Source organism: Nicrophorus vespilloides, unplaced genomic scaffold (assembly GCF_001412225.1).
Source record: "Nicrophorus vespilloides isolate i.1.1-1 unplaced genomic scaffold, Nicve_v1.0, whole genome shotgun sequence".
NCBI classification, from domain to species: Eukaryota; Metazoa; Arthropoda; class Insecta; order Coleoptera; family Silphidae; genus Nicrophorus; species Nicrophorus vespilloides.
The window spans coordinates 83,722-98,016 of NW_017096069.1; the positions used below are offsets into that span (position 1 = coordinate 83,722).

Here is a 14,295-nt window from a genome sequence, read left to right on the forward strand (position 1 = left end):
AATTATCTTTATTATAATACATAAATGAATAAAATAATTATAATGAAACACTATGAGCTATTCCGCGAAGATAACTCATTAATGATCTGTTTTGTCGATCATTTACAATAAAAGACACTGTCGGGATTTCGATAAGTCGGAATTTTGATACAGTCCAGATTATGGTTGTCGGGATTTTGATATAGTCGGGATTTCGAATGTCGGTGTTTCGAACGTCGGGATTTCGAATGTCGGGATTTTGATTGTCCACATTGTGGACCCCCATTTTCATTTCATGGACCCCCAATTTTTTTTTTCGCTGACGTAGACCCCTTGCAGTTTGTCATAGACCACTGGGGGTCGATATAGACCACTTTGGGAATCACTGGTTTACACTAACTAGACATAACTAGAACATAAACTAGATTTTATAATAAATAAATTGAAACTACATAAAGGAGTTTCTTAGTAATATGTTAATAATTGGTACTATTTAATATTTCAATTATTAATCTCTTTTATAATTAGAAAAATTTTAAAAATGAATTAATATTGTTAATTAAATTAAATAATGATAATTATACTAAATGAGGAGATATAGTTTATATCAGTGGTTTCCAAACTTGATGTTACTACGCATCTCCCCTCCATTTAATAAAATTGATAAAAGTTTAGCAGTCATTTGGAAAATTGCTCACTGTGACTAATATTCGCGCCTCCCCTTAGACTAGTCCGCGCCTCACAGTTTGGAAAACGCTGGTTTGTATATAGCTACGATAGTTATACAATTAACTTTTGAAATAATTGCTGTAAGAAAAAAAGTATTGTCAAGTGATTACATTCACATTGTTTGTATAATTGATTGAAGCTGTATTTAGTTAAGTGAATTTCTTGCCGATGTTCATTCATGTTCTTGATCAAATCATTCTGATCATAATCCTGTTATGGAGTGGAGCGTAACGGTTTCGGGTGGGCTGTTCCGCGCTAATGGAAAGCACCATATTGTCCGCGTTCAGGCACGAAAAAAAAAAAGGAGAGAAAGAGGAGTTTTCGGCCCGAAGCTTCCCCAAAGTTAATGGCTTTTCGGTGTGATTGTGGTTACGTAAAGCCGACAGTCGACAGAAAGACCGTTTCCGCCATTGAATTCGTCTGCACAGCATCCCATACACACGCACACACTTGCAAACATACATACGTACATACACACACACATATGGATGCAAGTGTCGAAGAGTTGGAAGATTCGAGCGTCCCGCGGAGAATGTATGGATGGAAAGTGAAAGTGAAATTGATTTCCGTAATCCTTCTTGATGTGCAGATCCTGGCTGGCTTCGGCTTATGGTTTTGATACAAAATTGAATTCGAAAGGGCGGCGTTGAGGGACGATTCTCAACAATATGCACACGGATGCCGCAGCAATTTCTTCACTCGGGAAAGTCAAGACACAAACGAATGAGAAAAATATAACAATCACATTGCTTTTAGTATTTAGTGTCTTCAATTATACTAGAATTTACCGATTTAAAGGCAAAATGTTAATGTATGAAATGAAATAAAGAATATATGTATTTCTATTACATATTACCGGTATTTTTAAATTTAAAAAAAACCGGTATTTCAATTTTATAAACTTCTGAAAGAAAAAAAACACTAAATCTAGATGTATTTAAGCGGTTTCGGTATGCCGTACTCGTCTGAAGCATTCCATAAATAAGCTCTGCCATTTGTTGACCGACCTTTAAAAGGGCCCATAAATAAACTTATCTTCGACCGACCGCAAAAAATGGACCTCTACATTCACTGTATTCGCTTTTTATACACCGCTTGGATCATCATCGTCCTGCGATTCTCCTCACTGTTAGTTTTTTTCTTCTAATATTGTCCTTCATTTCTTTTCTTTTTATACATGTCTGTTTCAGAAGCAAAACGAACGTTCGAAAATTGTAAAAAAAAAATAAATAAATCGGGAATGAATAAAATAAGGAGTGCAACACCGAATAGCCAGATACAATAAGGGAATCGAAGAAAGAAAAACAACGCGTGCACAAAGGGATGGAGACCGTGAGAAGGATAAAGGGATCCTTTATTGTCCTGGAGACTCGTCACGCGGACGTTTCACAGTCCGTAAATTTTAAGGGCGAAATAAATTTCTTGGCTACGTATTTATTCCGACTTCTTCCTCCTTTTTTTTTTCTTCGTCCTGTATCTTCGTCCCTCCTCCGTGTATACCAATCTTTTTTTTTTTCCAGCTTTGTTTTCAGCAGAAACCGATCAATCTAATTGGATAGCTCGCCCACCCCCTCCCAAACTTCGAGCAGACCCTCAATTATATTTAATTTTGTTTTGCCAAATAAATCCCATTCAAATCAATTTCAGCATTTTCAGCGAGAAACTACGCCGAGAGCGAAACGAAGGCCGAACAAATAAAGACGACTTTTAATAGGCTATGAATATTTTATACTTGAGAATACTTCGTGCAGATTGATCATTTCACCAATAAATAAAATTATTATTATTTAACAAAAATTTGCATACCTTCTCAAAAAGTTATAATTATTTTTTTTTTATAAAGTTAATAAATATATTTATAAATTATATGATAATATTGTGTTCTGTAATTATGTAAATCTTAAACAATGCAAATTAAGGAATAATTATATAAATTTATACTCGTATTTATTTTACGGTGATATTCATGATAATATGTATTTTCCTATTATAATTATTATATTATATTTAACAGAATGTTTATTTTTTTGCATGAAGTCAAGCACTTTGGATTTTGTGTTCTAGTTTGTTTTGTTGGTGAAATTTTGAGCACGAAATCGTGTTACCATTATCTGGTTTACGTAATTTGAGGGTGTTTGAAGAGATATCGGCACGGAAGATAGGTAGCTACTACCTCTTGGGCCTTGGGGAGGACGAATTCCCGACAACAGGGGATTGCCTCGGGCCGGATCTCTATAACCGATATCCAGCTCTCAGTCATAGCGTCGAGGAGACGATGATACGTACATCATTCCTCGCAGAAGACCACACCCAACTGAACTATACAAAATATGATGTTCGAAATACATAACTAAACCCTATAAATATAAGTTTGTTAGCAAGGAAATAATATAATCAAAGTTATGTAATGAAAGCTATTTCTATTTAAAAATAATTACAGTACATGTAAATATATACATAAGCGAGTGTATGAATTCTCCACCAATCCAATTAAGTAAGTTAATCATTATAATCGGAGAGACTTGAAAGGGTATTGATTACGTTTATTATACCGAGTCTACTGCTCATTGAAAGTTTAACATCAAATTAGGACTAATTACTTAAAGGATATCAATTGGTTGTTAGTATTATTTATTAATTTATTTAATGATTTTGTTTATTTTGTAAGTAAGTAAATGGGAGTAATCTGATGTATTTAGTCTGCATATGAGAGTTAATTGTAAATACGATATGTACAATTCACCGGAAGCAAGCAATTAATAAATATATCAGCTGTATTTAGATCGACTAATGAGGCTTTATGTGTTCGAATACGCACAAGCATTGCTTCACTCTATACATACGTAATACCGTTGTTTCGTCTTTAATTGATTTTTGTGGAAATACAGGTATAATTGGATCCAATCCAATCGTTTTCTCTTACACCTTCTTTTATATTTACTTGTTTTGCTTTGTTCCTTTACTTCTTTTACTTTTACACTCAAAAAGGAGCAGCTGCAATTAGAGATGTAATTGACGTACAGACGAAGTAGAAAATTGACGTGGCGAAAGCATAGACACAAGTTGTTTCTTATATGTTTCTTTCATTTCGATTCTAATGAAATTGAAAATACCATTTCATCAAGTGGATTAATCTAAAAAATGATAAAAATTTTATAACTTTTCATATAATATTTATATTTTATGATATTATTTAAAGTAAGATTAACTACTAATTGTAAGGTGGAAGGACCTATAGTCAATAGCTAACATATAATTATTATGTATTTTATTATGATATAATTGATATTTTATACATACTTCATTTTAAATTGTTTGGAACTACAAAAGTATGTCTATACGATTTAAAAATTCTACATTTATCAAAATTGAACCTTTATTACATCAATGAAAAATCGACAAAAAGATTAAACTGCAATCTGTACTGTTTGTATGATACTCAAGTTGTTAAAGTTGAAATAACTAAAGATTGATTCTTGAAAATACAATACATTTTATCGTACTATAACGTAACATATAACGTAATATTTATAATATTTTTGGTATCACGAGCTGTGAAATTTGAATCAAAAGAGGTGAATTCCAACCATCACCAAACTAATTAAAAGTTATATTTATTGTTCATGTAATGTTCATATCTTTCTATACATTCTTCAGATATATCTTATATTTTAAAACTCAAGTATATAAGTATTGTTGATGTATGCAATGTATGTAACTTTTTACAAAAGTCTGAAATGTTGCAATAAATACGTTTAGAATGATATTTTTGTAGGATTTCGAACATTCCATGTTGCATAGCAAGGAAAACGGTGTAAATAAATCCCATGTCGAATGCGATTTGGTTCCTAAGTCGTGTCAAAGTTGTTTGACGGGGTTTGCCTTATCGTGCGCAGGCAGCGCCAGAGGTCCTTGCATCCTTCATCGGTTACACACCGCACCGCTTCATCCATCAGGATTGATATTCAATAAGCGCTGTCACCGACGACTTTAAGTCACATCGATTCTGCATAAAACTCACCTCGACATCATTGATGAACCAAGTGACGTTCATTGGCGGATAAGATCCTGGTGTGGTGCAGTTCGCTCTGATCTTCGCCCCAGGTGCGACCTTCTGCACGTCCGTTCTCAATACTGGTCCTTCATCAGGAATATCTTAAAAAAATATTCATGCAAAATTAATGCAACTAAATATGCATTCAAATCTAAAATAATCTAATTAACATTAGCGCACTTTACTCTAATTACGACATCAATAATTATTTTCATCTCGGCAAGCTTTCATTAATATTTAAACATTTTAACATGGAATACGTTCTTTTTTTTGTGTAAGGTTTTCATTTCATCCTCATCCGCTCTTCGCCAGTACCTTTTCATTTATTCCCCTTGAGTTCTGCTCTTTGCATACAAATTGAAAATAAATACAACGAATCCGTTTATATTCATCCCTTTTTATTGTCGATTTTTTGCATTAAAATATAACTTTCACCCATAAATATTACATATTTATATTTTCAAAAATTATTTTCTACGATTGATTTTACAATTTTTCTATAACAAATATTTATAATATTGCTTTTCATTGATTCCTATTTTGTATATGTTAATACAAAAAAATATATTTCAGGTAATTTAAATCTTTCCATAAAGAAATTATTATTATTAGTAATTAATAATTTAACAATTTCTATTTTATATTTATTTTTAATTGTTTTTTTATAATTTTTTAAAATTTTCCATTATATACACTGAAATTCTGTTTTATCTTCACGTATTTATCAATAGAAATCATAACTTTTTTTTTTCAAATAATCTTATGACTGATTTATCTAATTTTGCTGTATTTTGAATACAATTGTAATATAAATTGGCGAGTTCCTACAACGCGCTAAAAATATTGGGACAACTCTTGTCATTTGTTTTATCCATCATTTGTATTTTCTAAAGGGTGTCCCAAAATTAACGAATGATTTGAATTTGCCGCCCTTTGTACAGTTAAGTGTCAAATTGTTTTTTGTTTTGGGGTTTCCAACACTTTAGTGCACAACTGGCGGCAAATTCAAATCTTGAGTTAATTTTGGGACACCAAATATCATACAACGCGTAATATACTAATCGTGTTATATGTGTGTCTACTGTATTGCATATATAAAACTGTAAAATTCTTCTGAAATATTGAATATAAAAATGAAATCGAAAAGGAAAAGGAAACTGTTGTAAAATAAAGCAGATAATTATTTTTTTTTAAATCTAGGATATTTTAGCAGTTATTTGTAAAATACAGACAAATTTGTATTTTAAATTACAAGTAATGCGAGAATTGCAGTTTTGATAATTCGTCGTATATGTATGTATTACGTCAGTGGGATTTTGTCGGTCGTGTTTATGGTTGAATCCATGTTTACATCGTGTCCGGATTTAATATTTAGGGCCCCCATCAAACCGACGTCCGTCATCAATCGAGGACGATAAATTAGTTTCGCGATCCGCCGTCACCGCCGACGCTCAATTATTGTCCTTGATGAGCTGTTTACTGTAAAACGACGACCTAATTGCCGTCCGCCGCCGCAATCAAGGACCAAATGGTTTATGACAATAATAACCGCATTACAACGCTCCGTCCTCCAACATCGACACCATTGCAATAACAATAACATCACTTCTAGCAACAACAACAACAACAACAGAAACAATGTAAACGAACGCACGTAGCACGATTATATATTAAATTAATGACAAAGCTACCAATTCATTATATTGTATCAATCCTGCTCAATTCGCCACGAATTTCGATTCAATCGCGTTTAATTATTCACCTGATATTATAGTGCGTTTTCAATCTTCAATCCATTAGTGATACACACGAATCGTTATTACTATAACAAACTAACGCAATTATTGAATATTGGTAAATAATTTATATTCACAATTAACGTGAAAATTTAGTTCAGTTTCCATTATTTTAATGATATCATTAAAATTTTATCTATCGCAGTAATAAAAATAATTTCAAGTTTTACGTAAATATTATTTCTTAAATTTATATTTTACAAATATATATTTTAAACTAAATAGTAATTTTGAATCAAAGTGAATATTCCGAACGTTTTTGAACTGAATGTTTTAGAATGTGATGCGGTTTACAAGGAACCTTGAGATTTCGATGATAATTTACAGAGATAGGGATTGAATTTGCGAAATGAAATGTAGTTGCTTCAATTGAAGTGCTATAGATATGCAGGTAATTAGAAGGAGATTTTGGTGTATCCGCGTTTATCGTCGGTGTACGTCTACTCCTCGAAGTCTCCCCCTTAATCCTAATTAGATCCTCTTTAGTAATCTTAATATATTCCGTTTATGATTGCAGCGGCACGGAAACATGGAATCTGTGTGCCAATTAAAGCGAAAGCTCATCGACAAAGTCAAACTATTGCATTTCAATAACGTAATTCTGGCGAATCCCCAAAATCTTATCGCAACAATTACCTTTGAAAACTATCTAATTAGCTATAATCAATGCAAAATGAATAATATAATATTTTACGTTACAATTAATAAGTGTATTTTTTTTTTGAGAAATGAATTTTCCCGGGAATTTCGGGAAAATAAAAAAAATAGTTTAATTTGTACAAAAACTAAGAAACAGTTAGATATTTCTATAAAAAAGTCAAGAAAGTTCTAAAAGGTCTAACAGTATAGTTCCTAATTAAATAGTATTAGTCAGAAAATTATAAAGAATTTATTTTTATTAAAAATTCCATAATTTATAAATTAACTCGTAAGTACTGCGGATGGGTCAGACTGACCCACCTGATATTTATTTTTATTCGCATTTGATTGTAATTGACCCGTCCATAGCAAATATATAGTTCTTGTAATATCATCAACATTGGTTTCTCATATCCAGTATACACCATACAAAACACCAAAAAGCTGACTTTTTTTTTGTCCAAGAAAGAGCAAAAATCAAGAAACAAAATCAGTTTTAGTTTCTGTTAAATTGATTAAATGATAAGAGTTGAAATGTGATTATAGTATAATCAATCATTTCTTCTATTTCTGAAATATTTAATAAAGGGTCACTTTGACCTTGACTTGTGTTTCTTTATTTGTCCGCAGTATTTGCAAGTTAGGATTAAAAACTAGATAGATCAAACTACAGATTTCTTTATATTTTATAAATGAGATGAATATTTGGTACAGACACAATCTTGTAATAACAATTTGATATTAAATTTCTTTCATGAAAATGTTACGTAATTTAAAGAACATCTTTTCAAATCCTGACGATTCATTAGGTGAAAAGTGAGAAGATAAAAGGACAAAAAGGGTAATTTTCATTAAGTGTCTTGGAGGTTCGGCTCTTGTCTGGCAGGACATTTTTTCTGCGTCTTTTATTAATTCTTTTTTACTTGTTGTACGCCTCCATGCTTCAAGTGCACCCTATTGTCTCCTCCTATTCAGTTATTTTTTTTTGTTGTTGTCTTTAATAGTTAGTTTTCGTTCTCTCTTTTTTTTTTACCTGCAACAAGTAGATGCGCTGCACGTATCTCGGTATGGAAGAGGGGTGCGTCTGCAGAAACTTCGCACTTAAACTCCCCCGAAGTCTCCCTCTCGACGTCCTTCAGGGTGACTTCCCTCGAATTCGATCGGTACAACTGGAACAATTTGCATGCGTTTAATTCACGAACGCCAGAGAAACAATTCAAACGGCATATTAAACGAAAATTACAGAACAATTCCGGAAATGGAGAGGGGTGCGTTCTGTAAGGAAGAAGGTTTTATTTTTATGCGAACATCCGTCTCGACGATCGCACAACGAAACATTGCATTTAATTATAGAGGATCAAGAGTATTTCAGGAATGCGAATGAAAAAAAAAACCGTAGTGATTACGTTCGGAAAATCTAAAGACATTAATACCTGGTAAACAACCGCATTCGGAACTTTTCCATTTGTTGAGTGAATTTTTCCGAAAGTTTCATCGTATTTTCCGGTATTAATGTTAATGCGTCCAGACCAAATCGGAATTAATGCTTGGTTACGTAAACCGCCGAACTATCCGAACTTCCGCAAGTTAAATCACATCTAGTCCTGTTGGCCGAGGCAAGATTACGTTGGCGCGAAGTTATAACTGCAATTGACCCGATAAAAGCGAATGCAAAACAGGGAGGATTCACTCGGCTTGTTATCCGAGTGGCAAGTAATGGAATTGCGTCATCAATTTGCGTAGAAAAGAAAGGAAAAATGCTAAAGGTAAGCGAGTATTATGGTTAATACTGGACAAGTCTATTCGTTCTTTTAATGAACATACTGCAGTAATAAATATTGTAGATATCAGGAAACGGGTTAAATAATGCACAGCAAATTGCATTACGCAGACAATTTCAACTAATTAACGTCAATTAATATTTGAAGTACTGTTCTAATCATCCATAGTGTCTCTGAATTGTTTTGCAAAGACAAGAATAATAATTAGAAACAAAACAAAAAAATATATATTCACGTTGAAAAGATTAGAGTTGTTTATAATCAGTGTAAAGATGGAAAATAAGAAAACAAATCAGGATTAAATATAAAATATACTTAAAGATGTTGAAATTAATAAAAATAGTAAAATTTGAAATTATGGAAATTTGAAAACAGTAATATTTTCAACTAATTAATTTTGACGATTTGACCTTCTGAAAACTATTGTCGTCAATCTCATGTATTTCTAAAACAGTATAAATGATTGATTGATATATTTGCATCTATATAAATTATGAAAAATACATTAAAGTACTATTCATTTCTTTTATTATAAATAATTGACAAATTTGATAAATTGTGTGTTTCAAAAAATTAAATACATCTAGACGAAAGCGCTCAGGACAGAAGGGTTTGAATTTTAATAAAATATGAAAATTCTCGTGGATTCGACGTGGTTGTTTTACTGCGCGCTTTTGTTACGGCGCCAGTTGAATCTATATGACAAACTGTTGTATGATTTTGAATTTATCTAAAAATATTGCTATTTTTTTAATATTTTCCAAAAAAGCTAATGCCATCATAATATTAATAGTTAATTAATGGTGTACTATATAAATTTATGAAAAATAATATGAAAAACTGATGTATTCAATATTTTATTTATTTAACTAAATTAGATCAAATTAGAAGTATACAATTTGTTTCTTCTCAAAATAAGTATTTTAAAGCTGCGATATTTAGTTATTGGGTCTAAATATCATTAAAATACATTAAAATTAATCAATTCGAAAAATTGAAGCAGATTGATTTGTTGAGCAAAAAATAGACTTGCCTAACGCTGAAACTTATTACACAATTCAATATATCATAAATTATTGATATTATGATTCTATTATTAAGATTGCTGAAGAATTGAGTATGTCTTGATTATTAAATAATAGTTATTTGTCTTTTGTAGAAAAACAATATAAGAGGAATAATGAAATCGCGAATGTAAAGATACTTGTATAATATAATTTGATATGCTGAAGGTATGGTAATAATTAGTTTAGTAGAAGATCAACGTTGGGGAAGGGAATGGAAGGTTTCGTCGTGGTCTCCACAAGGGATATGGAAATTTGTATAACACTGTAGCATTCTTAAAGCGACTTATTAGGTGTTGTAGCATTTAATTAAGCAAAGTTGGTGCGGTGCCGCGGATCCGATACAATTAATTCTAGCACCTTATTGTTCCGACCTAGTCGTGTTGCTCGATTTGCCAACCCCCGAGTTTCTCTCCTTTTCCACCACCGCGGGGAAGGGGTTCGAATTTGGATTACTCGCATTCACCCGCCCTCCTTCTATATTGCACGTAGGATATGGTCGTGCCTCGCGCATCCACCGAACAATCCCCAAAAACCCTCCCTCACACCCTCGCATCACTAGTTTCTGTCTCGCTTTCTGTATGTGAAACTAATTATCAAGAGAGAAGTTCGCACCACACATCGAATACCAATAACTCCAACCATTTGTACCTGCTGTTCGGAATCGGAGGAAAACTCATGCATTGCGATGCCCACAATAGGGTCTCATTGCGACAATTCACTCGGAAACATAACACTGAATTATTAAGATCCGAAAAACAATCGGATACAAAATTTGATACACTCCGCGCAATAAAAGTGTGTCGGCTATAAACGGAACGAGAATGGATGCAACGCTTTCATCTATACGAAAAAAAAAAGGGGGTAGAAAGTTTTATTTTCGATTTGGATGGGGGGCGCAGATAAGCGATCCTCTGCGGGGGAATCAATAGAAAAGCAAGTAAGCAGCATCGAAAAACGCGACCACCCGGCTGAAACAGAAGCCGTAAAAATGTTTTACATTCAACCGCTCCACTTGAGCCGATCGATTTTCAATTTTTATTCCATCTCTTTCTCATCCTTTCCATCTATCTCTCAATTATTTTACGTGTATGTGTCCTTTCTGTTTACTTTTTTCTCTTCCAGGTGCGAGGATGAACCTAAACTTGGAGCCCTCTAGGTTCAGTTTAAAGTTTAATTAAATCCGCAAGCAAATTCCCACCCGTTTGCGGTCTCACAAAAATGTTCACTCCGACGTGATTCAATACTACCTCACGTTCCTTGTACATTTGTGTACCCTTTTTTTTTCTGTTATTTCGGATACGCATTTGGACGGATTTTCGGATCGTAACGCACTAAGAACTCTACCATCTGCTCAACAACAAATGGCCCCGTTTTACGACCATCCGCAAAGTCTTATCGGATAAATTAACGCACATCAAACACTGTAATAATTACGGGCACATTTTACTATTGCATTAAAAAAAAAACATCACTGCGGTATATCATAAACCTGGTTTATTGCAAACTATAAAGATAATATTATTTTATATATTTTTTTATATATCAATCAAATTGTAAATTGACATTAAATTCATTTTATTGACTTCTATTCAAAAACCTTTTTACAACAGTATTGCAATAAATATTATTATTATAAATACAAAAAATAATCCCGAAACTAGATTGAATAATTTTCATTTATTAAAATAAATCAAAAAAAATATATAACAACTGCAAAGGATCAATTATTTTTTCGTATTTTTTCTTAATATTTATTTATAGGTTTTTAGATGAAAATAACATTACTTATGAAAATCGCAACCTAAGAAAAAAAGAAAGATAGTTTTACCACAAAGCGGAATTCTTGTTATTGAAAGTACTTCAGTATTGACAAGCTATGGAAGGATATCTAATTAACGTTATAAACAGGTTTTTAATATGCAGAAGCGGTAATATGATTAGTAAAATAATAAAAGCATAATATTTTTTGGTTGTCAATGCCAAGTATGTATTAATTAATTAATGTGTAATTTGGCTGTAAATTGAATATAATTTCCGTAATTTATTGAAAAGTTTTCGAAAGTTTGATTGGACTTTAACTTTGTTTAACGGTGTTTCGGTTACGAGGAGCAGACGTAAATGGTGTAACGATTCTTCGTGATTTCGAATGTTTGTTAATGGGTCGTGTGGAGATTGTTAACGCGCCTGTATACAAGTGGGGCCGTTAATGCAAGCAGTTGTAAGATGTTCAAGAGTGTTCTAGGAGTGGCCTAGCTTGTGGGGTTTTCTGTTAGTGGGTGGTGGTAGGGCGTCCCGACGCTGACCCGCCGCAATCCCCGAACCATCACACCGACTCATCCTCCCTCTTACATCGAACACATACACACGTCCATGTATAGAATAGACCATATCCTCTCTCTGGAAATGGCTGGACCCTTCTTAACGGAAATTGGATGTTTATTGGAATCAAGTACGGCCGGCGGTTATCGGGGATTGCATTACGACGCGATTTACTACTGAGAATATTTCACGCTCGTTCCATTATGGACCCAAAACTATCGCAGTTTGGATAAACATTCGCTAAAACACGAGCTTCAAATGAGGACGATGACTTCAGTAGTAGCAGAAGCAGCAGAAATATTTCATCAAACGCATACATTTATTCTTCGCGTGACCGCACGTGCAATTTAAATATTTCTCAGGGATGCTTGCGTTGCATCTGGACTGAATATACTCCTCGTATATATGTATTCTATCTCTATCCAATATACTCAAACTTTTCAATCAACCTATACATATTTGTTTTCCTTTTTTATCATCTTCTTTATATTTCGTCCTTTTACAACGCTTCAATAGTCAATCGATTTAGAATTACACAATGTAAGTTTATGTAAGATATTTAGTTATATTACTTTCTGTTCTTTATTGTGTTAAGTATAATTATTGGTGTTACAATTGTTACTGAACAGTATTCATGTACATTAATTGACTTATTTATATTAATTTTATTATATTTAATAAATTAAATTCCTTTTTACACTGACTGTGAATTTATAAATAACTGAACGGAAAATTTGAATTATTTATTGGATATATGAAATATTGTGAATACGTTTTGAGCAGAAATATATTTAATAATAAATTAGGGCCTGCAGTTATATAATATTGATTTTTATTTTTTGTTTACATTAAAACTTATTTTGCAAGTAATACTTTCCATTTTCCCGGTGGATAATTATCATTTTGATGATTTAAACATTAATAATTACTTAAATCTATATACTAAATCTAGTGGTTTGCAACGCTTCAGCCTGTTTGTGGTTTCAGTGTTGTCGAGTAGACCAATAGCCAGAACATTAGTATGTGACTCCACTCTATCTTGGTATCTACTACTAAATGTTGCTATTGTATCCTCGACCATATCTATATGAAGATCTTCGTGTATTTGTTTATTCTTGAAGAACCATGGAGCCCTAATAATATTTCTTAGGCATTTTGATTGGAACCTTTGTATAATTTGTATCTTCGATTTACTGGCCGCACCTTAAAATTGGATACTAGACGTCCATACTGGTTTTAGTATTACTTTGTATATAAGTAATTTATTTTCAATTAGAAGCCAGTTCTAAATTTTATTTCTAATTGCTCCCTCTTAGCTTAAATGTGATCTTTCCGGGTGAATCTTCTGTTGAGATGCATTCCTATATATTTAACTTTTGTTGCTTTGGTCAGATCTTGTCTATTAAGTCTTTAGCGTGAATGTGATATGCACGGATTTCATTTCGTTAACTGCATATTCTCCATTTTTTAAGCCTGAGTATATATTTGAAAGTAATTTATATTATATAATTTATTTATGAATTTAATATGTTATCAAAAGCGCGCATTAAAAAAACCACATCAAATGCACGAGAGTTTGTATCAATTTTTAAAATACAAAACCTAGCCAGTTGATCCTAATCTTAGGCAGAAGAGTATATATGGAAATGCATATTCTTGCAATGGTGAATGAATAATTTTTAAAATACATTCATTTGATGTGGTTGTTTTACTGCGCGCTTTTGTCGGATCACCACAGAACTGAAAATCACTTAAATGACTTGGACTCATTAGGAATCTTCATATCCGTATGAATTGAAAAAGATTCACATAAATCCTCAAACATTAATGGCTATGACCTTTCATCAGATTATCATTTATTTCGAAGTTTGAAAAACTTTCACTAGCTATGATGACCTAAAGTCGCACTTGGTTCAGTTTTTTGCTGATAA

The 14,295-nt window shown here is 32.5% G+C and overlaps 1 protein-coding gene across 1 annotated transcript in view; it reads right to left on the minus strand.

The window, feature by feature from the left end:
• Positions 1-14,295, minus strand: part of LOC108569350 — a 38,090-nt gene that overhangs the window by 7,963 nt on the left and 15,832 nt on the right. Inside the window, exons 2-3 of the mRNA XM_017930869.1 lie at positions 8,231-8,366; positions 4,730-4,863 (exon numbers count right to left, since the gene is read on the minus strand). Coding sequence (XP_017786358.1) covers positions 4,730-4,863; positions 8,231-8,366 — 270 coding nt within the window. The remainder of the gene's footprint in view (positions 1-4,729; positions 4,864-8,230; positions 8,367-14,295) is intronic.